This window comes from Chanos chanos, chromosome 2 (genome assembly GCF_902362185.1).
Source record: "Chanos chanos chromosome 2, fChaCha1.1, whole genome shotgun sequence".
In the NCBI taxonomy this organism is placed as follows: domain Eukaryota; kingdom Metazoa; phylum Chordata; class Actinopteri; order Gonorynchiformes; family Chanidae; genus Chanos; species Chanos chanos.
Genome location: NC_044496.1, coordinates 12,436,850 through 12,464,761, shown reverse-complemented (window position 1 = coordinate 12,464,761; position 27,912 = coordinate 12,436,850). Strand labels below are relative to the sequence as shown.

General features: G+C 40.9%; 2 protein-coding genes across 2 annotated transcripts; one reads left to right on the top strand and one right to left on the bottom strand.

The window, feature by feature from the left end:
• Positions 1-18: 18 nt before the first annotated feature.
• LOC115804415 (dysbindin domain-containing protein 1-like) lies at positions 19-14,779 on the top strand. The gene is made up of 4 exons (XM_030764838.1): positions 19-49; positions 2,870-3,019; positions 8,733-8,870; positions 14,625-14,779. Exons 1-4 carry the CDS (start codon positions 19-21, stop codon positions 14,777-14,779), a joined length of 474 nt encoding a protein of 157 aa, XP_030620698.1.
• A 2,016-nt stretch (positions 14,780-16,795) lies between these two features.
• LOC115804414 (AFG3-like protein 1) lies at positions 16,796-26,980 on the bottom strand. Its single transcript, XM_030764837.1, is given in 17 exon segments — positions 16,796-18,770; positions 18,980-19,174; positions 19,377-19,469; positions 19,471-19,578; positions 19,960-20,186; positions 21,285-21,410; positions 22,367-22,474; positions 23,116-23,269; positions 23,584-23,721; positions 23,966-24,236; positions 24,459-24,583; positions 24,737-24,811; positions 25,191-25,340; positions 26,080-26,195; positions 26,309-26,374; positions 26,534-26,621; positions 26,872-26,980. Coding segments are annotated over 17 exon segments (2,307 nt in total). The 5' UTR covers positions 26,911-26,980; the 3' UTR covers positions 16,796-18,542.
• Between the last annotated feature and the right edge of the window lie 932 nt (positions 26,981-27,912).

The following is a 27,912-nucleotide window of genomic DNA, read 5'->3' as shown; positions in this document are numbered from 1 at the left end:
CTTACTTGGCTTGGCTGAATGGAAGCACAGGAAGGAGCAGGCAGCCCAGGTAAGCAGAGCATCCTTACATTTACTCTTACATCTTACGTTAAGTCACGACTTCTTTTTTATAAAATGTAATATAATTTCCTGATCAGGAGCTGATGGTATACAGTACATGTTGTCAATATGGAATTTGTTCAACAATACACAGTTGATTTTTTAGTTGACTTTTTCGTGCTTAGAGGACAAGCTATCTATCATTATCATTATCATTTATGTCATTCAAGACAGAAATTACTGCGTAAAGATATAAGAAAAATACACAGAGACAAACTTAAGTCAATATCTGGGGTCAAAAAAGAAACAGTCAGCAGTGTTCACACTTATTTAAAGCTGAAGTTTTTGTTAAGTGTTGATGATACTGCAGAGGAGATTATCGATGTGTCTGGCAGTAGTTGGAAGCTGAAAGCATCCACAAAGAAACAGGCACATTTACTGGCTTGAGTATAGTACTTCTTCATAAATCTCTAGTGCAGTCTTATGAGATGATTCAGTTTTTCACTGAATCTGAAAGTATGCTGATGAGAGACAGGTGAGAGGACTTGAAAATCACTGCTCGTGCCTGCTATTACACATTGATTTACTGAATAAAGATATTAAGTTTGGAGCTGTTGTTAAGCTGTTATTGTGGATGCAGTTACAGAGCTGGCATCATTTTGGTAGGGCTGATTCAGGGCGATTCATGCATGAACACTTCCAGCCATTGCACTTTTAACTCTTGGAAAAGAACTCACAAAGTCCAATCTCTAGTCTTGCATTCAAAGCACTCATTTCTTTCTCTGCACACATTCAGTGACTCAACAAACACTATAGTCACTATGTTTCATATTCATAAGCACTGTAAAATATGTGTCAGAAACAAATAAGAAGGACAATGATTCTCATTAGTAAAGCTTATAGGTTGATAGGCCTTTAGATGGAGGATCCAAGTTTGCCTTCAGCACAGAGCAAGTGCAGAAAAGCACCATTTAGTGTAACTATTTAGAAACAGATCTTTTTAAGGCCGGAGGTCTTCAGTTTATTTTACAAATACAAGTATGGACAGTATTAAAGAACATATAAATAATGTTGTGTGTTATAGCCACTTTCATAGAAGAGCAATGAACTTTTAACTGGATCCACTTGGTACCATTTGAAATGAACAAATAATCACATTTACTTTATCAGTGTTGCTTGTCTATTTATTCTTGGAAAATCCATGACACTCTCCCATACTCAGCTGCATGACTTGATTTCATTTTCTATGACCTAAGCATTAGTTTCAGAAAACAAAATAACCATTTAGAATTACTGTGTTGTGGTGAAAAAACTCAAAGTTAAAATAGCATCTTATTGAGTCAAACTAAATTGAACGGTGAGTGGTTATATTTTTTCAATGTATATGTACAGAAGTACGTGCTATATCTAAGGAGGGAGTGTAACCAAGGAGAGAGAGAGAGACAGGCAGGGAAAATTGCCTGAGTAGGTGGTAATCAACCTACCATTTAATTATGAGAACAAAGCAAAGTGCTTAACTCTCAACTCTGTTTTGATCCTTGATCTAAAACAAATCAATAGACATTATTGAGACTCCTCATGCGCGGTGTGAAATTGGATTCCAACACGTTTGGTCTGTGCTTGCCTTCTGGAGCAGAACCTTCCCTGTCTATGTCAGTAGAGCCCAGAGTCAGCAGAGATAACATGGGCAGGAGTGGTGATAATGGGAAGTGACATAGTTGTTGTTGTTTTTCTCTGAAGTGTTGCTGCATCGTTTAAACCAGTTGTTTGAATTTCTTTATATATAGAGTAGAGCTATGTCAGATAGCTTCTGTAAACCAATGCTGCTTTCATTACTCTCTCTCCTCTTCTCTCTTGGCATCATTTATACACTAAAAAACAAGTGAACAGGAGAAAACAACTCTCTCTTTTCCTTCCAGTCTCACCACAAACACCCTCTCTCTCTCTCTCTCTCACACACACACACACACACACGTAGAGGAAGAGAACACGGTATTTTCATGAGATTAAGGTGGATACGGGATGCAGTGATTCAGGGAGTATTAGAATTCCATTCTATTTATTAGTTTTTGGTTTGCAAAGAGCTACTAAAACTTTCCCTCAGTTAAAATGTGTATTGAAACAAAAACATATGGATATCTCACTAGCAGAACAATTAATAGTATTCAGAACATTCAAACATCTATGTTCCAACTGACACGTTATGTGAAGTCCTACAGGAGAAAATAGAGACTTGTAAAATAAAAACCAAAAATTTAAAGTTTTCTTCTCTGATAGGCACAACCTGCCATGGCTGTTGCAGAGCTTTGGTCTTAAGCAACCTTTACCATGAAACCTGAATGATGATGCCTCTGTGGAAAGCCTTTGTAATATAATGTAGTTGATGCATTTTCAAGTCTGTTTTTGCTTTTTGTAATACAGTAATTTGCCTTTCGCCACTGATTCACAAGTTAGAAAAACAGCCACTCCTCCAAAGAGTCCAACATTATCAAAAAGAGCAGGATTCCCCCAAATGCAATAACACAGAATGTCTCCCCACAGTTCTTCAATCAGTGATGGAGAGGCAAGGGGCACAGACTGTAGCACCAACACACCTACCAATTGCAATCACATATAGCCGACAAGCTACTGCTTTGGTTTTTCGTTCAAAAAGAAAAAAAAAACTGACTGAAATGATTCATTAGCAAAGAAGCTGCATTTCTGATACTGGCAGTACTGAAAATAGCAGTTCTTGGTCGCTCGTGTTGGAAAAGTAATTTGTTGCATTTTCGAAGTCATGTATTAACTGAGCGGAAAGCGGTCACTGAAGCTGTCTGTCATTCTTCCATAGAGCCCAACAAAGATATCCAGAAACTTCTGAAGCCCTCCCTCTCAGGAGATCTGTCCAAAGAGCCTCATCATCATCATCATCCCCCAGGCGAGGAAGAGAGCAACATTTCAGCACACAACTCATCGCTGCTTCATGTGACTGAGAGAAGACGTGAGTGCAGAGAATGGGATTGAGGGTGGGCTTTAGCCCTTTATGGATATTCAAACTTTTTTTTAATATCTGTGTTTCAAGAAATTCCCTCACAACATTAAGTAGCTCATGTTGCACATATTCTGACATAAAATTGTTGCTGAAGCCTGAGGGGGGGGGGGGGGCACTGTGAGTTGAAATTGTTTTAGGTTTGGGGTGAAAAGCTTTCACTTCTGGATTCGAACAGGGACAGAGCTGGAAACAATCAGTTAACCCTTCGTCCTGAAAGTACTGCACATGTCTGCAGAATTTTGGATGATATTTTTGTTTGTTTGCTTAATCTGCAGAATATGGTAAAACAAAAGTGAAATATTTCATTTTATACACAGACCTCTGACTTTCAAACACATGACAAGGACAAGGACATGTTTTCCGTTTTTGGGTCAGGGGCCAGATGTCTGTATGACCGTGTGTTTCTAATGGCAACAGCTTTGCGCTGTTTCATGCCAAATGCATTCTTCACCGTGGAAACCCATGTAACTTACCATTTATAATTGTGGACATAACCTTGAAGCCAGTTGCATAGCTTCATCAGTGGCATTACTCACTGCCACAGCAAATCCCTGCAGTGGGAAATCACCGCAGTGGGAGTGAGTAGCTAGAGGATGAAGGGTGTGGACTAAAACCATCCTACACATCGGATTTGTGAGCGCAAATCTGGTGTGTAAATAATCCTAGAGATGCACAAGGATCATATCCGTAGTTTAATGTCATATATAAAGGATATATCATATTTATATCTTATATCTTAGATATTTTATACCTGATAACAGCTACAGCGCTGCACCTACTTGCAAATGAGTGCTGTTTTCAAGGATTGTTTTTTTTTTTTGTGAAAATGCATCATATCAACACTGAAAAGGAGTTAGAGGGATAGACACTCTTAGAGTTGTTCCAACACTTGCAAATTTTCTATCCAGCTGAAGGCTAAATTTGGGGCTAATCAGTGGCGAAGGCTAAATATTTAGTGAAAAATAAATATTCATTTTTTTGCACAATGAGACTGTTTCAAGGCATGAGGTCTGAATTAGTTCCTCAGGGCCAGATTTGAAGTCAGCATCCACTGTGACTGGCTACCAGTTCTTAGGGCTAAAAGGAGCTATTGTCTGACCCAAGAGAAGAGACAAGCTCTCTCTCTGACTAAGAGACCAAAGACACAGCACTCACAAGGCAGTCATTATACCACAGGTCTCACATATTCAGAGACAACACCAACTCCAGTTCTGCCCAGTACCACTTCCTATCACACAGGATGATGTGAGAGAGAGAGAGAGAGAAGAAAAGACAGACAGAGAGAGAGAGAGAGAGAGATTAACATCAAACAAGGTTAAGCAATTGATTGAAATTCTATTTATAACGTCTAGTTAAGATAGTGGCATTAAAAGCAGCATAGAAAATAAAGTGGTTAAAACCTGTAGTCCATTGATTCTTACACTGTAATACAGACAAATGGTGCATGTCTGTGTCCACATAAAAAAAATGTTACCAATGTTCTATTGACCAGCTCTGCATTATGAGCAGTCTCCCCAGTCTCTGACCTTTTCGGCAACCGCTCAATTGGAGTCCAATCAGAGCCTTGTTTTCCCCTGTGTTTTCCCCATCTCATTACTGACTGCTCAAGCTAGATAATGACGAGAGATCCAGAGTCGGGCATTCCTCAGTAATGATGAAGCTAGTGGTTTCTGCAATTCCGTTTTACACAGGCAGCAAAACTGTCGTCCGGGCACATGAAATCTCAGTATTTTAACTGTGTCTTCTCCTCCAATATCTTCCACTAACTGTTTATGTAGTTTCGTAAACCCCATTCACTTACCACATTAAAGTCTCCTCATCTCTGCAGAGGTAGAAGTGTTGCTTTTGGAGGAGAGAAAGTCAGCAAATTCACCAGGCATCTTGGATCACAGTTTGTTGTCATTAGAATGAATGTAACCAGGATCCACTGCAAGTATCAGGACCTATGATGAGGGCACAGAGTAATGTCACAGAGCACAGCTGACCACAGCACAGTCAACTGCATGGAGTCAGCTGCATAGAGATCTGCTTTGCTCAGCTCTTCTCTGGATAAACAAAGGAGTCAGGCAGTTCTTCTGTGTAGCATGCTAAAATTATGTTAAAACAGCGAAAGGAACAGAGAATAGCAACAAAGGGATGGGCAGACAGACAGACAGACACAAAGACACACACACACGCACACACACATACGCACACAGACACACTAAAAACACATGCAAACACACATACACACACTTAAATATCAAATAGGGAAATATGGAAAAAACTGCAGACAAGGATGAAAAGTGATTAGAATAGGTGCAGGGCTAAAGCTGTAGATCATCGCTGGCCAGTTGCCAGAGGGTAAAAAAAAAAAAAAAAAAAAATCAGGAAAGCAAAAGCTGTGCATTCTTTCCTTGTTACACACAATCTGTAGCAGTCACACAATGTCTTGAACTCTCTGATTTTTTAGTTTTAAAGGGAAAAAACAAATGTTAGTGTCTGCCCTTCCTACCTTCATACACCCAACACCCTCCACTCTTTTCTCCGTGCAGAGGTTTTCTATGTGACTGTACATCTTTCACATCCACAACCTAATTATACAGACATGCAATACAATGCATTATTGTTGTGTTTTCACCCATAATTTCAATTTGAATGAAAAGTATCTCTCCCTTGCTGTCTCCCACAGACCTTGCTTGGAGGTAAAATGTGTTACCGATCAATTATTCAAGGATCAGCAGGGGGAGGGATGGGAGGGGGGGGGGGGGGGGGGGGGGGGCTGTAGTAGAATAGACAAAAGAGAGAGAAATTCACTTTAAAGCGATTCAGAATTATGGGTAAATGTGAACTCAGGTGGTTTCTCTTATTATACACCAAAGTCCCCTTTGTCTTCTTTTTGCCACCTTGGGTCTTTTTTCTGTCTGTCATTCTCTCTCTCTCTCTGTCTCTCTCTCTCTCTCTCTGGGAGGCTCAGCGAGACAGCCGTGGGCGAGCGTCTTACTGCCTCTTGGGAAAGCTATATGCTACACTGCTGTCAAACTCACTCTGATCCGACTCCTCCCCTCCACAGAGACTAGGAGAGAAGACAGAAAATATATAGTGGTCCAACCTTTAGGGCCACACATATCAGAAACACATAAACCATGTCCACATAGAAATTTCTCTCTCCACAGTAAAAGCCTAGTCAGAAGATCTCCTCTGGAGGCACAAAAATAGCACTAACTATACTAATTACACGCTAATTCTAAATTCAGCTTTTGTATCAGACTTTGTTACATTTTGTACTGTCTTGCAGTACATTGTGATCTGTTGGGTTGTCATGGCTGTTAATGTTAGATCATTATTTCCATGGGAACAGCATGTAGAGCAGCTTCTATTAAAATGTACAGTTCTGCTCATAACATACCTCATCAGTGTCCTATAGCAACCACTTATCTGTCTTAGTGATTATTGATTTATGAAATGAGAATGGTACAGAAAATATGATCACTTTGTTGAACAAGATTTGCGTCATCTGTCTGAGCCCAATAAAGTTAGCAATGTCCTTAAAAATAAAAACATTAGTAATTATAAATTCAGTTTACACAGTTGTCAACTGGCTTTGTTATTTTAGGCAATAGAATAATGCAGTGCTAATTACCTTGTTAACCTTTGAATCTGGTTGACTGATAAATTGTCTCTTTGGGAAAGTGACTATGACACAGACACCTCATGATCATCACAGTCATTTTCACATCACCACCACAGATCATCACCCAGGGTCAGAGATGCACTTCATCACTGCTAATCAAACTGACTGACCTTCAAACATCCAAACATACTCAATGTGCAGATTTGCTGATGTATGTGTTTTTATGCTTGCGTGTGTGTCTACCTCTTGCGCTTTAAGTGTGTAGCTATGTTAGGTGTGTTCAGATGTTAATTGCAGAGCTTGTTAGAGGGAAAGATAAGGTGAATAAAAGCTTTCAACTTTCCTCTTCTGTCTCTGATCCCCGTCACGGGTGGAGGTGGCTCATTAAGGGACTTCAAACAACCCTCATCCCTCTGCTCATCTGTCTGCCTTGTCTCTCCTTCTTATCCCTTCCCTGCTGGAGGTGCTATAGGACAGCCCAGTCTGACTGGTGAAGCTACTTTTATACCTTCAAAGGAGGCAGTATGCAACAATTAGCATAACTCACAGGAACTGTGGATGACGACATAAAGCTCAGAGGGAAATTTCAAAGTCAGTTTGAAATTTATCTTCGCATTTCAGTACATTGATCATGTTTAGCGTGATTTCTCTCCCTGGAATTTAAATGATGACTTTGCCTGTATGCTTTCTGCCCCCCCCCCCCCCCCCCCCCCCCCCGGTACATTTAGGATAGCACCAGCTTGTTATTTTAGTAAGGTAAAGATGATCCGCTCTCCCTAATTCATTTTGTCTGAGCTGAAAGGCAATTGTTTACTGTCTTATTTTAGCCAATGCCATTGCTACATTTAGCAAAGTCAGTCTCACAGGAACATAAAGTACCTTGAATTCTATAATAGATGGTTCCAGAAATAAAGGCTTTCATCGAGGGTGATACTTCAGCACTCCAACACACACACACACAAACACACACACACGCGCGCGGGCGCATACATACACCCACACCTAAACTTAAAGATTGCAGCTTGCAGGCATGATATGATGTAATTTAACTTGCAAATGTGCAGTATAATGTACAAATGTGCATGTCAAGAGGTTGTAATGTCTCTGTGTGCGTTGTGTCGCCTATCCAGACTACAAGAGTATTAAGCCTAGAGTGATAGTGTAGGCAACAGGAAAAGTCGTGACTCACAAGGTGACTCAACATGACCCTGTGCAAAACCAAACCAGTCTCAGAAAGGAACAATAAGGGGCACAAACATGGACAGATGACAGGAAATGAAGGAAATAGACAAAAGGAGGAAAGAAACATGGAATGAACAGGAAAATTAAATAATGTATTTTAAAAAATTAGGTCACAGGCACAAACTTTAACACTGCTTTGGCACTGAAGAAGCTCTACAGAGGTGAACCGAAATTACTGTTTGATGAAAACTAGCATGACAACAAATGTGTATTTCATCAAGGCCCTAACCCAACAATACTTTGTAAACGCTTCAGTGAAGCACAAATACAGAACAAGGACTGAACTAGCCTCTGTTCCACGCTGCTCTTTTCACTTTAGTCTGGCACACTGCCTCCTCCTTCTTTCCCTGCCCGTCTCCTGGTCTCCCTGAAGCTCAGGTCAAGGTTAACCCCCCAGTGGCCCTGGAAAGCTGTTCCTCTAGCTGTGTGTCTACTGATCCTCTTTCTTTTGCCTGACATCAGTCTGGGCTGACATCTCCGTCTCTCAGACACATGGAGCTGAGATCAGCCTCTGAGCTATAAAACAGCTTTTTATGTCTGTCTCACAACTGGAGCTCAGGGCTTCCAAGTATTAGTATTAAAATTTATTTCCAGCACAATGGTGAAGAGAGAGAGAGAGAGAAAAGATTAGATTAGGGGGATGATCAGAACTCCTGCGCTAGACTGAGGAGGATAGTTGAGAGGAGCTAATTGGTACTGTCATTACTTCAAAAAAAAAAAAAGTCAAGTTATAGCTTGGCTTCACTGATAGAATCGCGATGTCAGTATCTGGTGTCAGTGCTTCTGTCTCTTGTCTTGTCTTTCTAGAGCCCCTCAGCAGCGTCTCCTCCCTGGAGGTGCACTTTGATCTGCTGGATTTGACAGAACTGACAGACATGTCTGATCAGGAGCTGGCTGAAGTGTTTCCAGATTCAGATGAGGAAAACCACAACGAGTCACCTGCAAGTAAGATTAACGTGATTACATATGACACTTTATCCAGTCCATCACGATTTGCTGTCGAAATACTTTCTCTCTGCTTTTTTAATCTATTCCAATCCCTTTGAGAGTAACCCTAAATAACTCATCTACACAAATTTAACAAACTAAAACCATTACAATTTGAGCAATACAAGATTTTGATGATTATAACCACCTGGCATCTGCAATGGTGTTTGACAGAGATGAATATGATTTGGATGGAAATTGGTTGGGTGGAGAGAGCATGATCCAAGGGAAGGGTGCATACATATGTGTTTTTACCACTGTCAGTCTATTGAAAAGTCCATTCAAAGCCAGTTACACTATAATCAGGCTGGAGTAGGGGTGTGACTTTTAGGAAATGTATTTAGAAGACCTTTATTGTCTAGAGTACCTTACCTCAGTCACTATGAAGGTACTTATTTATAAACAGAGCTCATAGTACGTTATAGTTTGATAGTCTGGTTTCTCAGAGGATTTAAATCCATGGAAATAAATTGAAGTTTACTGTGCATGAGTGTTCAAGTGACACTGAAAAGGACCAGACCAGACCAGACCAGTGAGTAAACCTTCTGCTGGGCATCGTACATAATCATTGTTGATTTATATTCTAATCAGGCACAGAAGACGCATTCAGGGGAAAGCTATACATTAGCATATCTGCCTCAGGCAAAGGTGAACGAGAGTAACCTGCAATGAAGGACATGTCAGATTACCAGAACTGGTAGCTCTCCAGCTCTGTTAGAATTTTAAAACCAAGACAAAGAAATTGTTTTTTTTCCAGATTAGAGTTATAGATCATAGATCATACTGTAAATCATAATCTCACTCTTATTTTCCTGGCTGAACCACTCTGTCTGCCTCATGCCCCCCCCCCCAAAAAAAAAAAACACACTACAAGAAGAGGGATTTCCAAATAGAATGGACATAGACAGCACCGGCTCCCTTGGCTCCTGTTCTCAACTGTCCTGTAGTTTTTTTTTGTCTCATAGCTGTAAGGTCATGGCCATCACATATGTGACTCCCTGTGGAGGGGAGTTTGCATATGTGTGAGAGAACGTAGGAAAACCCTGGTACTTTTTTATGGACCGTATCATGTACCACACGAGTGTGGTGCTATGTGTCTGTCTGCCCAGTGGGATATTGTGAACGTATGTGAGAATATGCACACTAGTGTCATTCTTCCACTCTAACACCACAGAGCAAATGTGTCTCTACTCAGTAAAGCCCCTCACACATAATTGTTTTACAGAGTCACCCGTGCCCTCTCCGGCTGCTATTTTAATTCAGGGTCACCACCCCTTTAATTGGCCTTCAACCCTCTCTTCCCATCCCTTTAATAGACTCACTGCCAGAGAAGGGGGTATTGCGTATTGCTATATTCAGTCTCGCTCACAAACAGCAGAAGCCCCAACCCTCCACCACCACTACTGTTGCTGTTGCAATATACTGATCTTTTTAAATGGTGGAGATGAATTGGTCCCAAAGCCCCCATGAACATTAGTGGCCTACATGTGATCCCAAGTCATAACACTCATATAAAAGTACCTCCAGCTGCTGCATTAACCAGCCAGATGATATAAAAGTCATTTGGGAGCAAGAACTAAACCTTACACTAGCTGACATTGGCTGATTTACCACCACTGATACTGACTAATCTGTCCATTAATCATATGACGCTAAAATAACCACCATCTAAATTAGAATGACAGCCCCTAAGGTGAAAGAGGGGAGGGGAAAATAATAGAAGAGTGGATAGAGAAAATCATTTCTTGTATTTTGTCTCTGTCGAGGGCCAAGCAACTAGATCAGACTCATTTTTTTATTTTTCCAGTGATCATTTCATTCCACTGGATCTCATTAGATTTGCTTTGAGTAGAAATTACACAAAGCCGTGTATATCTTCTCATCTTTGGCAATCTTCCATCTTGAAAATGAGTTTGCAACGTGGTACATTACTGAGGTCAAGTGGTTCCATAAAGTTTTAGTTTTATTATTGCATCGAATAGAAATATGTTGGCACGTAGTGGAATCTCAGTGCCAAGTGCTTTGTCATTCGCTGACTCTGATGTTTCAACTATCCCCCTGGATTTGCCCATCAGAAACACAGAGCCACACAGATACACAGCCTTTGCGGCGGTGCTGTTTTTGTTCATGAGATGTTGTACATTGCATACTCACTATAAACTCACTTTCAGATATTCCAATGCACACACAGATATTCTAAACTCACACACACACTGTGTGTGTGTGTGAGTTTATTTGACACATGGTCTTTCAAAATGAATTAACTCTTAGAAGTAACCTTCTCTTTGAGATGTGGACATGTGTGAGTTATGAGCCTGGTTATCCAGCTGTGAGACTCAGAACTGACTGACGTAAAACTGTGGTCCTACCTAACGTCCTCACCATTAAAACAGCCAGAATCAAACTACATCTCAGCACAGACTAAACAAAGCCCTGTGCTAATCTGCCATGTTTCCTCACTTCATATAAGACCCAGTGAATCACTAATGAGTATGGTAAAATATGTCATCCCTGGACTGCACAGGTGCAAAAGTGTGCTGTAACTGTGATGTGTGTGTGTGTGTGTGTGTGTGTGTGTGTGTGTGTGTGTGTGTGTGTGTGTTTGTGTGAGATCAAGCCAAAAAATCGCTCTAATCAGAAAGCTTAAGTCAAAATAAAGTCAAAGCTGAATGGATGGTGTGCTCCCCTGTGGTGATGTGGAACACTGGCAACCTGTCTGAGAATTTTCCAGAATGATCCTGTTTTTGGCCATCAGGGGTGGCCCTCCATTTGTCTTTTTTTTCCTCTTTATCTCGGCATAGGTCTGGATACCGTAATGAAATGGCATTGAATCAGAACATTAGTGATGTAGATGAATATGGTGATGACCTTGCCGACTAGGACACAAACACACAGGACCAGGTGGGCCTCTCCAGCAGGCCCCAGTGGCTGACTCAAGCTGTTTAGCAGCTGTCAGAATAATCTGTCTATGCCTGAGCTCTCTGCTTCTGCTCTTCCTGTCCCTCTTTTTTCCCTTATTCTCTTTTTCTTTATCCACAGACAATAAGCCAAAACAAGAGTGTGGTGTGTGCTACAGCTGTCTTATAGGATACTTTGTGTGTGTGTGTGTGTGTGTGTGTGTGTGCGTGCAAGCACATTCTACAGCTGTCTCAAAGTATGACGTATTAAAGATTCAATATCATCCAGGTTCTTACTTAATACACAATTCCCAGATCAGACGATGAAACCCAGCTGTTCTGTCCCACATCCACTGAATCTCAGAGGCTCTAAAACCTGCTGTTTCCATCCAAAACACCATCAAGATTTCATATCAGAAAATGCATTTGAGAGGTTTTTCCTCCCCACTGCTGGCGTAATCTCAGTAAGAGATGTGTGTCACAGGCCAAGGCTTAAAAGGTGAGGATGTTGAGGGTGTTTAGCTGGCACAGGCTTAGGACATTGAAATTACATCTTGTGCTTTGTGTATTATTGGCAGACACTATTCAGACTATCCAGGTTGTCTGTGCTGGATATGGCTTTCTCCTAGAATCACAACATGTCTGCCATCATGCTCGTCAGATAAAGAGTGTAGACGTTTGAGGAAAGTGCCAGAGCACCAGGTGTCATTGTGAGCACACTGTCTGTTTAGTTTTGCTTGTCCTGATGGTACTGAATTACTGTAAAATAGCTGTTTTTTTCAGGAACCACATGAAATTGACACTCAGAATAATTGCCTATAAATAACACAAAGACAAGAAAACACACGCACGCACACACACACACACACACACACACATTCACTCACTCTCTCTCTCTCTCTCTCTCTCTCTCTCTCTCTCTCATTCTCACCTTCTCTCCTGTGGTGAGATGGGAAGACGTTCACTCTGCATCAGATTACATCAGAAGTTTTACTCAGGTTGGAATTAACAAACAAGCCAAATGCAGAAACACAATGCAGTACAGGTCAGTTATGTTTCTAGTATTTTGGGAAGGTGAGGAATTCTGCCGATACAGAGCTGTGAATGGGAAGCTCAGGAGGGCGGGGCGAGGTCGACCAGCTGTCTGATGTTGTGACAACGTTCTGCGGAGAACAGCCTATGCCAACATCCATATTCATTTAGCTGTCAGTTAAAGATGGGAACACTTAGAATTCACGTCACAATCTGATCAGCTGCTGTAAGAGAAGAACCACTTGAAAGTGACAGCGTACGTAAGAACAGAAGACTTATTCTTTATCTTTCCCCCTTTCTCTTGCACTCTCTCGCTTGCCCGATCATCAAGTGACATCCCTCAGTTAGCCAAATTTGTCTTTGACATCCTGGTCATGCTGAAGCCTTAGTGGTCTGATTGAGAACAAAAGTTTTATTTTGCACAGTGACTGTTACAAGCATGGTTTAGATGGAAATATGTGATGTAACATGGAGCAGATGATTTTGTTTGTGATGCACAGACTCACAGAGTCAAACAACAGGATGATAACAGGATGATAACCACAAGCAGAATGCACTTTGATTGCATGATGAATCATTTTTATTATTTTTGTAGTACTTCTTTAATATTATTAGTGAAATTTGTGTGTTGTGTCTTAAAGTAAAGGTGTCATATCATTATAAACACGTTAAAGATAATGTGCTTTGGTCACAACTTGCCAATTTTAGCATATTTAAAGAAATTGTGGTTTATTTTGCCTGCAAGTCACACATAACTACTCTGAAGTGAAATCTAGTATTTGACAGTAATATAATCACATTTTACTTGAGAAGCTTTGAACTTGAGCACTACTATCAGCAATGTAGACAGTGCCATCTAGTGGTATATTACTATATGTCTCTCTCTCTCTCTCTCTCTCTCTCTCTCTCTTTTTCTCCCACTCTCAACAAACAGTGGCGGATTACACGAGGAAAAATGTGAAAAAAAAATCTCCAAATGATATAATTACACCACAAAGACCACATGTCATCATTAAGATGATAACATGTCAATTTAAATTCTAAGATCACTAGAGGATCACACCATGTCACAGCACTGGAGTAATGGCAAGGTGTTGAGAGAGAACTCCTTAATCAGTTCTGGGTGGGTCTCTCTCTTCTCTTCCATGCACAAATACAAACACACTTTAACAAGCTGAAGCACACAGCTTAAATGAGAAGAAAAAATACCTACAGAAACATAGGGCATCAAACTCTTTCATCAGGTCAGTTAACCAGGGATAAACAAGCTTCACCAAAAACACTATTAACTCCATTTCCAAAACATTCACAGATATATTCATAGTAACTGGCACCATGAGGATTCATGATGTTTTGCTACAAACTGTTTTGTAGCACGCCTGCAAACCCATAAAATGAAATTAGAATATGTGCTGCTTGTATCTTTGGTCCATTGCAGCCATCTGATTAATATATACACATAATTCCACAAATGAAACAGTGGAGAGCCCAGCCCCTTTCTCCTGTATGCAGCTGCTCTTTTTGCTCTGCCTGTCATGGGCCCAGCACAATCCTCTGTTGACCACACACTGACAGACAGGTGAGCTGTCTGTAATATAATCCAACAGCAAGCACACCGCATGGTAAGCATGTTTGTGCTTTCCTTGCACATATAAAATAGTTGTCCTGAGAAAAGGTTCACAGCAAGCGATACTCACAAGAGACTGCAGGAGCACTGTAAAATGAGTCTTGTTTTAATTTAGTGTGTGTGTGTGTGTGTGTGTGTGTGTTGTGTTTCTCTTAGGTCACCAGCATCATTCGCTGCATCGTAGTGGCTACATGCGGTCTCCCTCGTGGACACGCTGTACTAAGGCGGAGCAGGTACGAGAGAGAAAGCACCACAGCGACTCAGACAGCGTCGAGCCCCTCCACAAGCTAGAGCAGCCCAAACGACCCTGAGGTGCTATATCTCAAATCTGATGCCTCAAACCAGAAGCCCACAGATATAAACCCAGACCAGACGTCCCAGTGGTGCTAAAGACACTAGAGACTGATTTTAAATGCTGCGTGCACTGTATAATAATAAACAAACAAACAAACAAACAAAATAACATACCAAAATGAGAGCTGTGAGAGCAACACACCCAGTCATACAGTAAACACATCTTCCTCTGCATAGACATCCCCTCAAGCATTTTTCTGCTGTTCTCTGTGCAAGGTCTTAATCTGGGTCTGGGTTCTACAAACCACACGTTTTAGTGAAAGGAGATTTGGGGGAAATGTGTGGTATGGAGATAAAATCAGCACAGAGATCAGCCCAGTAAACTGGACTTGGGAAACGACTGAGACAGGTGAAGTGCTGGCTTTAGCCTATTAGCCAGTGTGCCTCTTTTTTTCATTTGTTATATCAAATGGAGCAAAAAAATGTGGGTGACAGAGTGATTACGATAGTGCTACATCTTTTCTTTTTCTGTTTTAAATTGTAGAGAATGAAGTACCTAAACATTAAGCGAATAATATGCAGCCTTTAAAATGTAACAAGTTCCACTCTGCAGGGCTTGGACAGGCACTAACTTGAGCGAGGTCATTCATTTGAGGGATCTTTCTCTCTCTCTCTCTTGTGCGTGTCTGTTAGGGAGAGAAAGTCACCTACTTGGATGGTTGGACCTAAAAAAACATAAAGTCAAACACACATAATAGACAGTGACGCACATATAGAGTTCACATAAATCACTCACTTGTCAAATTTACCCATGACCATTTCATTGAACACTGTGTTCTCATTGTGAAAGAAAGAACTTTGTAGGGAAATAAAGCATTCTGAAATTAAATGGATTTTTTTCCTTGATTTAATTCATGTTAGTGGGAACTAAGATAATTGGCTGCTTCCTGTCTGTATTTTCACTGTTAAGAATGCCCCTCTGTCCACTGCCTACAAAAGCTCTGAATGTTATAGGAGAGCACAGAAAATGATGAAGGATTTATGTCCATTGTTTTACACACTGTGACAGTTTTAGAGTCAGGTTCAGATGGTCCAAGTATCATGTCTCGTAGAAATAGTAATCCATTTTATAATACCAGTGTCAGACCTTTTGCATGTCTCTTATCCCCTCCGTCTATTGCACCTTTCCCGTGACGTGCAACTTAACAGACAGCTCTTTTTGACGTTAGATGAAGTTCAAGTGGGCTTGCTAAATCCCCTTTGTCCATATCAAATACATTTTGGACAACTCACACAGTTATGTTGGCTCACACAGGGTATACAGTATACCGCTGAATACACAAGACGTGTGGTTTTTACAGAACATTTATCTTCAGCAATTTCTCCAGTGTTCTGTGTGCCACCAGAGAACTATGGAGAGCAGAATAAAGGAATTCCACTCTATCACGCCACTGTTATGTGCTCTTAAAGATAGGTGACAATGACCTGATAATGCATAAGAACTAGGCACCAGAATATGGAAAGGGGGAGTGGCAAAGTAAGCTGAGATCCAACCATTCATTAGGCTATTGTTAATGCGTAATCATTAGATTAAAATAAAGTGTAAGGCATATTATCATTACTACACGTAAAAATGTTTTATTTTGGACAATGACATCTAAGTAACAGTTTATGCTATCTAAAAGATGAGAGTTAGTAACTGTTGTGAAAAGTATGGTTAAAGAAACATGGTGAGTAGGTGTCCTGATTTTATTCAGTCCTGTATATGGGTCAGAAATCTAGGCCCACCTGTTACTGTGTCAAGCACATATTATAGACACCCATGCGTACAGCTGATAGGCACACAGAGACAGTGTAGTAGTGCTTGCTGAGATACTTGCAGGACACAGTGTATCACTGGCGATATCAAATTCCCAGTTGGTTCTCCAGTTTGTCCAGCTGTTCATACTAATGACAAGATGTTCAGCTGAAGAACAGACACCAAAAGAATACATTTCACTCCACCATGTTTTTATTGATTTTTTTTCAACTGTACAAAAAACCTCCTTTGGGGGTTCTGACTTGTAACAGGTTACCAAATCCAGTTGACTTTTGTAAAAGTCCAATGAAAAAAATGAAAACTTTAATGTAGTCAGTCCCATCTCTGTCATCACTGTAAAAACTTGTTTAAAAACCAAAGGCCGAATTACAATCATCTGATTCCAGACCAAAAGTTCTTCTGCAGAAAAGCATGCGAAACATCACTGAACACGCCATACACACTTCACAACTCCGGTCATATTAACATTGGAATGTACAAACATGAGGATAAAAAGTCAGACTGAATCGATTTCATTGTGAGTTCTGTGACCTACAAAAAGCATTTAGAAAACTATACGCATATAAGTGTCCAGGTAAATACCACTGACTAGCTTACATTAACGGCAGAGCATTGGACCATTATGATGAGGTAGAGATATTACTAGAGGAAAAAGTATGCCAACCAAACAAAAGTCATGTTCACACACAACTGCCCAGCAAATACCTTCCAGACCAGTCTGCCTCCCAATATCTCCTTCTAAAATAGTAACAGCCCTTCCCTATAGCTTGGCCCATAGCCATGGGTATCCATTAACAGGCATGTCCTAGTTCCTATTAGATCCTATGAGAGCTGCTATGAAGAACATGGCTTAGCACAGCACGAGTTGTTCAAAGAGAGACTCTGAAGAGATATTGGGGTCAATTATAAAGCTGCACACAGTATATGTGACAAACTATTGCACTGAAAAAGAGGAGGAAAGAGAACTGTGGCTGAGGCATACGCACATAAGACACAGAAAAGGACAACTACTTGTCTTGAGAGAACTCCGAGTTGACAAAAAAAAAAGAGTGTTAAGAAAATACAGTACTGTAGGCAGAGAAAAGCAGTAGTCACTCACGTTACGTTATGTTCGCTACACTGCACTCTTCACGTGTTTCTGTCTCCCAAAACCTGACACACACCATTTAAAAAATAGAGTTCAGATGATGAAGTCATAAAACCTTATAAGAATCAGAGACAGATTTTTGTAGGTTTTGTAGGTCTGTGGAGAAGACGATTATTGCTGCAGAACCACAAGACAGTGAAAGGAAAAATGTCACAATCCCTTATCCTAGAGTGACATTCTGGTGATTAAACAGCATCAGTTAGCTGGAATGCACTAAGGTCACTGGTTCAAATACTGTTTCAAGAGGACTGAGACAGAAAGTGGTACTCAATCAGTTTTAGCTGAAGTGTACGGCATGAAAGCACTTCATTTTTTTTTTTTCACAGCATTGTATGTTCCAGAGAAGACACTTCAAAGTAAATATTTACATCATATGTCTTTAAGAATCTCCAGGGAATACTACACTGTGTGATAACCGAGCACTGGAAAAACAACAGGATGCGATGCCGATCATCTCCTGAGGCTTACTGCATTCCAGACATAATGTAGTCAAGACCCAGGATACTGCTTTGACTCTTCTGCGCTTCCCTGATGGGAAGCTAAGGCATAACCGGACACACATCCATGTGAAATTCTGGGCTCAAAGACTCTTTTTTTCGAAGGGGGACATTTTCTGTATTTTCTATAAAAGAAAATGAACGTAATCACTTAAAAGTGAGGAATCACACACTCTGAGTTGGTGCAGAACACCCCACTCGAAACCTCTGAGCTTCCAGCACTGCATCTAGAATCTGAGGTGAGGATGAACTTTTCGTTCCTTTCTTCTCTAACGCTGACCCTGCTGGGCCGGGGCCAGCCCGCCCCCACTGTCAGTCTAAAGGTAGAGGGCCTCTTTACGCTGCTGCTGCTGTTGCTGCTGGGAGTCGCCCTTTTCCTGGTTCCAGTGCTTCAGACCCTCAGGTAGACTTGTGTCTTCCTCAAAACCGCCTGTTCCCTCCACGAACTCCTCATAAGTAGACTTCTCTTCAAACGGCCTTGGACCAAGCAGCTCCAGCATATCTGTTTTATCCAACACCTCCTTCTCCAGAAGACGCCTCCCCACCTGGCCGAGTAAAATGTTAATTGGGACCAACAATATTTTTTGGCATAAACGTAAATAATAAGCGAGCCAAAATATACACCCAGTTCATAAATAACATTTTTCCCACAGCCTTTCAAAATATTCGCGCCTCCTTCAATTTATCGTGACAACATGCACCAAATCATCTCCAGTTTCTCACCAAACCTCCTCCTTTTCTCCAAAGCTCATACCTGCTCCACCAGGTCGCGTTTGTCAGTGATCAGCTGCCGTGTCCTTTCAAAAGCCGTGTTGATGAGTGAACGCACTTCATGATCTATGAGCTGGGCGGTGTCTTCGCTGTAAGGTTTCTCAAAGACCATGTCACCTGGCCGCGGAAGGTCAAATGACACTTGTCCCACCGTGTCACTCATCCCAAACTGCACAATCTGAGAGAAAGAGAAAGATATTTGAATGTGACCCACACAGAAGGATGGGGGGTGGGGGGGGGGGGGGGGGGGAATGAAGTGAGTGTCGCTGGTTCGATACCACGTCCCATAATGACAAATCCTCAGATAAGGATGTCATGGGGCCTGCGGTACAGATAGTGTATAAGAGTTTATGAGAAAGAGAAGTTAAGGACTGAAATACCTGTGCATAGGCAGACTGTGTGACCTTCTTTAGGTCATCCTGTGCTCCTGTGGTGACCTTGCCAAAGAAGATTTGCTCCGCCACGCGCCCCCCCCAGCATCATGCACATCCTGTCGAACAGCTGCTCCTTTGTGAACAGGTACTGCTCCTTCGGAAGGTACTGCGCGTAACCCAAACCTTTCCCCCGGGGAATGATGGACACCTACACCAAATGAAAGGACAAAATGAGCCTGACCAAACGCTCTAAGCTAACTGGCCGCCGTTGAACCACACCCTAACTCTGCAACAGCCCTCACGTCAATTAACAGTGGCTCACTAAAAAGACCCTTATGCAGTGCATATGGACATGAGACCAACCTTAGTGCCCATACACCACATAATCACACATATCTGACAAATTACTTAACACAACACCAGTTACAACTTGCTTATACGTGGCCCACAACCCTGTCTATCGCTACTCAGTAAAGCCAAATTGTGCTGAGCAGTGCTCTTGGGATTAGTTAAGATTAGGAAACCCTGAGCTTCTACAGTTATAGTGTCTCACTGAGAGCTATGTGGTGTCCAGAATGAGACAGCATACCTTAAGAAGGGGATCTGCATGCTCCAAAAACCAGCCTACAACAGCATGTCCTGCCTCGTGGTAGGCCACAGTGGTCTTTTCATTGGACTGCAGGACCTGGGTCTTCTTCTCCAAGCCACCGATGACTCTCTCAATGGCTTGCTCAAAGTGCTTAGTGCTAATGGTCTGGTCAAGGTGCCTGGCTGCTATAAGCGCTGCTTCATTACAGACATTGGCTATGTCAGCTCCTAGAAAGTGGGGATAGAGTGAAAGTTAAGGGTGTACGCTGTCCACCAGATAATGGTACAATAACCTTGACGCTAACGGAGAACTGATGAAGGAAATATCTGAGGCTAAAAGATGCCAATAGTGTTATTATTTCATGCCTGGCAGAAGTTTTGCTCTTGACAGACATACACGACTATACAAATTCTACAATACATGTGAAAGTCAACACAAATGCAAATTGCAAGAAGAAAATAAAAACTGCACATTGAAAAAGAGAATACCTTTGAGAATTACTGTCAGCTTTAGTAAACAGCAATTATGGCCTTAATGAGTCTGATATTAAATTGAAAAGATGAGAGAAATCTAACCTTTAATTGAAATAAGACTGTTAAAAGACAAAAAAAATCTTGATTTCAAAAATTGTACCATTTTCTCCAAAACATGTCATATTTATTGGCATCCCTTGAGAGTCTCACAAAAAACTCCAAAACATGTGTATTCTCATTCATATTTTACTTTACTGTCAACAAAGCACAAACGTAAGACCTTGGAGTTTGCCAAACATCCTTGGAAATTTTAATGGAATTGGGGTCTATGGTCAAATGCAACAAAAATAGAACTTTATGCAACAAAAATAGAACTTTATGGCCATAAAAGCAGGGGTGAATTTGTGGTGCAAAAGAAGTATAGTATAGTGAAGTATATTTGTTGATTTATGACGTTACAAAGCTGCTGTAATTCCAAAAGGTGCAGAGAACCTTGTTACAGTTCATAGTACCATGGACTCCAAGTAACAGGAGATTTTAAGGTAAAATTTAGCTGCTTCCATTAGGACACTAAATTTGGTTGTGGCTGGATCCTCCAACAACACAATTGGGAGAAGACTCAGTGCTGTTATCCTAGCACAAGGTGGGTGCACAATATGCCAAAAGCCATAATTGTAACAAACATCTTTTTCAGAATTACGGTGTTCAATTTTTTTTTTCTAAGCAACGATGTCACAATTAAATTTATATAAAAGTGAATTTTGTCCAGTATTTTTTGCTCGTATTAATTAAGTGTGCCAGTAATTCCAGAGGGTACTGTATATCTTCTGTCACACACACACTTTTGCTCACCAGTAAAACCAGGGCTAAGAGCAGCCAGCTTCCTGGCCAGGGCCTCTGAATCCACACTGGTGTCAAGCTTAAGAGGTCGCAAGTGCACTTTGAAGATAGAAGCTCTACCTTTGATATCAGGGGGTCCTGTATAGAGAACAGAGAGAGAAGCAGAGCAGGAGTGAAAAAACAAATTGGGGGTGGGGGGGGGGGGGGCGGGGGGACAGGCAGTAGGAAGGAGGGAGGAGGAGTTACACAACTGCGAGAGGAGCACTTGCTACAAGTCTCACAAATGAGTTTTATAACATTTCCATTACAATCAGCTCCACCTCTCTCTAACCCCCTCTGCACGTTTCATGCCCCAAACAGGAATGTTCCATCGCAGCGATACAGGGGAAAATATTTTTCCAAAATTAGAACTGGATCATACATCTTGCTTGAAAAAGACAGATTGCTCACATGACAATGAGACCTGTTACCAAAACATAAAACAGACCTGGCCCTCCATTGTGAAGTCCACAGCAATGCTGAGCAGACACCGATCAAACTAAAATTAGTGCTGTAGAGTTTAAAGCTTTACCTGGACTATTTCTGATCTAATAACGGTTGTGTAAACAGAGTAAATAATAAGTCACTTCGGAAGAGAACGTAAGAGACTTTCAGAACAAACCTTGTAAACATTTGGGTCCACCTTAACAACGTGGTTATAATTTTAACTTTCATGACTAGTAAGGAGGGCAGAAAATACAACATTAATCTCAATCAGGCAGTTCTGCTTGTCACATAAGGACACAAAGAAACAGTTTTACACCTTCACAAATGATTCAGTAAGATAAGCCTTACAGCATAATCCCTCAAAATCCCTATCTCAGGGCTGCAAATCCAATGACATAGAGGAAAAGCTCATTCTGTTCCTTTGGGCTGTGTTAATCAGATAGATTGTAGGATTAGAGAGATTTTAAGACAGACACCAGTCTAAAAAGTAAGGAGCACAACAGAAGGCCTAATATGGAGAATCTGAAAGGCAATCTATCGTCATCATAATCACCAAATACGTCTTGACTGGAGCATTAGCAAACAGCATAGGTGAAATCATATCATACCAATATAGATCTGTCGGTCGAACCTGCCGGGTCTCATCAGAGCTGGATCCAGGATGTCCACACGGTTTGTCCCGGCCAACACTACCACATTAGTGCTGCTGTTAAAGCCTGAAGTTTGAACACACACACCGACATGCACAAATTAAATAAATAAATAAATAAAACAAACACTTGTGGGGACTTCATTCACAGTAAATGGATATTTTATCTCTTCGGGGGGGGGGGGGGGGGGGGTAAATAAATGGTCAATCAGTCGTTCAGATGATTTAAACATCCCAAATGTTTTCCAGACAAGTCTCTCATCCGCACCACATGGAAAAACTCTTATTACACATTCAGAAGACCTTGACCGCTAATTTTAGCTTAGATGCATTCCTGCATTACATAAACTCCAATCCCCACATTCTAATCATTGGCACAGCTGACACATCTAACCAAACCCATTTTATGCACAGACACTCATGTGCAGCATATAAATAAGTTCCTATGACAAGCTGCAAACTCATATTACACAACAGCACACTACACTTCCTCTTACAACACATAAACAATGTGAACACATAATTCACCTTACAGTTCACACCCCATCTACCAATGCTACAAGTTTTTCTCTTTCCCAAACAAAGACTGATCAAAAAGCAATCGGGCAACACACCAAAGACCTCTGATGTTTCTCTGCTCTTCATATCCTTCTCCATACCCTCTGTTATAAATAACACATGACCCATGACATTCAGTTCTCCACCTACCATCCATCTCCACCAGGAGCTGGTTGAGCGTGTTCTCCTGCTCACTCTGTCCACCAAAGTTTCCTCTGCCTCTCTTCCTGCCCACTGCATCTATCTCATCAATAAAGAGAATGCAGGGAGCATTCTTCCTGGCCAGAGAAAACATGTCCCTCACCTGCCACGAAGCACACAGACACATACACACATAGCATAACTGGCACCTCACACAACACTCTTCAGAAAAACGGTTATATATGCTGAAATATACATTCATCTTCAGGCATGTCAGCAATTAACAAAATAGACGTTATTGTTTCAAGAGTCAGAGTTTTTCCATATTAAAACTAAATAATTCAAATAGGCTTCACAAAAGACAAACACTATAGAAGCACAGAATCACCAAGATAAATGTGTGGATATGCAGGAAAAGCAAACAGGGAGAGCGCATGAGGATAAAGTTCCCCTGAATGCCCATTGCACAATTCTCACCCTGGCTGGCCCAACACCAACAAACATCTCCTGAAACTCAGAGCCATTCACTGTGATGAAAGGAACATTAGCTTCTCCAGCGGTGGCTTTGGCAAGCAGGGTCTTCCCTGTGCCCGGCGGACCTGACAACACTGCACCCTGTCACAAAAAAGACATACACACACATATACACCCCCCCACACACACAAACACACACACACACACACAAACACACACACACACACACACACCAGCATGGGCTTAAGTAAATACTGGTAGACTAAGAAGAAAGAACACTACAATTTATAATCTGGAGAGAAATAAATGCAACAGAATACAATCCAATCAATAAAAAAATTCCTATGTTTATTTACAGTCATTTTAGAATTTCAGTTCATTTTACCTTTGGGATTTTGGCCCCCAGATCTTGGTACTGTTTGGGGTTCTTGAGAAAGTTGACAAACTCCAAGATCTCTACCTTGGCCTCTTCACAGCCTGCCACATCCTTGAACTTGACATTGGTATTGTCCCTAGTGATTTTAGCTGTGGACTCACTCATACTGAAGGGGTTGCTTCTTCTGCCCCCACGCCCTCCTGCCATTGGCCCCTGCCTCAGAGTGAAGAGTAAAAAGCCAACTAGCAGGAGGCTAGGTAACATGCTCATCAAGAAAGACCTGGAGAAAACAGAGAAAGGGATACAAAATGTGATTACAGTGGATAAAGTACAGATAATTAAGGGGCTTTCAGACTCCAGTATTTTGCAGTTTAACCGGACGCCAGTTCCCTGTTATTTGACATTACGTATGACTGGCTCTTCAGTATCAAACACAAGTCAGGAACAAAAGCAGCTCTGTTAAGGTTCTGTCCTTCATCCAAATCACTCTCTATGAGCTCACCCATCGCTCTCAGTGTTGTATACGACTGAAAGCCTATGAGAAGCTTCCATGCCCATCTCCTGCTGCGCCAGCTCCAGGTTCCGTTCAAATGTTTCCACACTGCCAATGTTGAACCACACATAATTCTGCGAACAAAAAAGTTTGCAATAGCAGTCAAATTCTATAACAAACCAAACAAAAAAACAAAAAAAAAAAAACACTGAATTGGCATGTCCTCCAGTATAAACCCTTTTGTTTCTAAATTTGTAAGAAGGTACAATTTAATAAAAGTTATTTACCACTTCTGAGGTGTTTACTCCTGGCACTGGAATCACTTTCACATATTGTTTATTGATGACTTCAAGGCGATCAACCTGCATGTGGACAAATTTAATTACCTCAAATGCAATCAACTAAATCTACTGGGTATTAAAAAGGCCTGCAGGGACCACTGTCTAAACTGGCCTTTATCCCTAGGGTGACTCAGGGTGCCTGTTTGTTTGCATAACATTGTCATGAAACATTCCTGACAATTTCATTGGTTCAAAGAAGACATAACATAGGCTACAGTGAAACAGCCTTGCAGAAGAGTTGCAAAGATTACATCACTGTAATAAATCTTATTCTGCATTTTTAGATGGTTTGCTGCCATTACTGACTTCAGTGTAACTGAAATTTGATTTAAAAAAATTTAAATGAGTATTAAAAAATTAACAAAATTGAAAAAAAAAGAAATAAAAAAAGGACCCTCACCAGTCCTCTAGCGAGGTAGTAATTTACAAAATCCCTCCAAGAAATCTCTTTCCCTGTCTCCCTGAAGTGGAAGTAAAGGAACGCTGTCAGCATTCCAGCCCCTGCAATGGCAATATTCCGGAAGTCCTTCTCGTCCCATGGGAAGTCACCCTGTCACATAAACAGACGAAAGAAGTTGAAATGCTGGGACAAATGAGAGCCACTGGCTATTACATAACTCTCTCCAGCTTACACACCACTTCCATAAGCCCAGGATGTATTTACCCAAGACGCACTGGTGTCTAATGCCTAATTTTAGCACCTACAGCTCTTACAAAGTTAGCTGAAAGAAACTCTTTGTTCTGTTAGACGGATTGAGTAATAAGTGTCAGACCGAAATGCAGAGTTTGGACTGTTAGGGGTTGGTTATGAAACCATTGCAACTGATTTTGAAATGTGGGTCAAGTTTCTTCCCATACAACTCAGAAAGGGAAACAAATCAGTAATGTTAACACAGACAGCGTGTACACAGCGGGTGTGAAGCGGATCATTCAGCTGGAGGAATAGTTGCATATAACTCAGGGTAATTAGATCATTAATGAAAGTGTCATTCAACATGATCTAATACCTTTGCTACTGAAACTGAATGCCTTAGTCGCAGATCATGTCTCCTTTGCCACAAGATGCATTTGGGGGTTCTACATCTTTTACAGCGGGTGTGATTTGTGACACACCGTGTCAATCAGTTCTTTCAGTTCTATCAGAGCAAATACGCTTGAAGAGAGAACTTTTGGTCTTTGAGGTATTTCAATTCCATTTCTCACAATGAATAACCCTGTTAGCACCCACACATATGCTTTCCTCCATCCAGGAAGCCAGGGAAGTCTAATATGACAGTATAAACACACACCCTCTGGAAACGGGTCCACCAGCTGTTATCATCTCCTTTCCTTCCATTTCTTCTTTCACCTCCTTCATTTTGCTCCCCTTTGTTTCCATGGGGCTCTGGCTCAGAGTTTTTTACTTCTGCAAATTTGAAATAAATACATCCACTCACTACTATTGACTGTTATTAAACCTGTGGATGCACTTATCATCAGCATATCCTCGCAGGTAGGAGACTGAAAGAAATGACTTACCATCAGGTTCAGCTGCTGATTTGTTGACTCCAGGCTCTTCATTTTTGGGAAAGTATTTCTCAAATCCTATACAAATGTGACAAGTAGGAGTTATGACCAATCTTACTAAACAGAGAAATCCAAATGGTTTTCAGCTTTATTGTAAGCTCAGCAAAAATATAATGGATTGTTACATAACTTAAGATACCTGATTTCAACAATAAATTCTACCAACTGCAGTCATACCTTTAGGTGGCTTGCTAGAGAGCAATCGATGATGGATAAAATGCTCATTTGTTCCAAATCCAACTTTAATTCGAAGAAGAGAAAACTTCTGTGAAGAAAGGGCGTATTGTATAATGATACTTCCCAAACAAGTAAGTTGAGTGCATCACTGACACAAAAACACTTAGCCAAATATTGCAGTAGCTTGATTTGGACATTTCACAACATCAGTGTCGTGTAGAACAACAGTTACGTGACAATTTTGTATTTGCAAGGACATAACTGAAAGACAGCGCGAAGACTAGAACACTGTGTTCTAACTCTATGGCACGATGCACAGATCGCTGGTAGACCCTTACCTTAGGAGCAGTGCTACTATACTTCAGTGCTGCAGGCATGCTAGAGAAAAATTTATAAAAACATAGGCTCCATGCTTTAGTTCCAAACTTTACCGAGCCTGTACCAGCAGACAGAAGCCCCAATATGTGAGCCATACTGTACCATCTACTGTCCAGGCTTCTTCGCAAATGCAGCACCTAAAGTCAACATTTCTATGTCTCCTCCCACAATAATGTGAGAGAGGAACTGAACAGGGCTGTCTGTGGCTTGCCCGATCAGAAATTAAATATGAAATGCGTATCATATTATGAATAAGGCCACAGTTAGTATTACTTCACACTTATTTACAATAATACAAGATTTTTTTAACATACATGTTTTTTACTAGCGAATAACTCGCAGTTCTAGAGTTCCTCATTTATCGGCACTCGTACGATGACTAAAGTGTCTTCTAGGACCATATCTCTACACTGTGATTGGACCGGAGCACATTACAAAACCTGTCATTTTTTTTTAAGACAGAGGAAACCTAACTTTTTGTTATGAAAGAAGATTTGTACTCACGTTATTCTCGAATTACCATAGCTGCTTCACGGCTATCAACCCAGCTGCCAACCAAACTGAACCGAACCGTGCACTTCCATGTTTATTTATTTTATCAGTCATTACACGTTACCAAATACTATTTTCGGGACATTTCTTCAGATATGCAAATTTAAAAAATCCAAAATCTGTTTTGTTCCTACACATTTTACAAGACAGCAAACAAGTGTACAGTTTTGAAATTAACTAGATGTAATGACTGCAGTCAATCGAATGCAGAGCAATGCAGCACAATGCAGACAGAATTTATTATCTTCATGCACGGCTTAAATATCAACATCACTTTTCACAAAAAAGAAAATATATTTCACAACGGATGGCGTCACGTGTTCTCGCATAGTTACCGTGGAGAGCACAATAAAATCACTTCATGCTGCAAAACAATACAGCACATTTCTTATTCTTTTGGGACATATAATTTATATATATATATATAAACACACATTCCCAATTCTTCA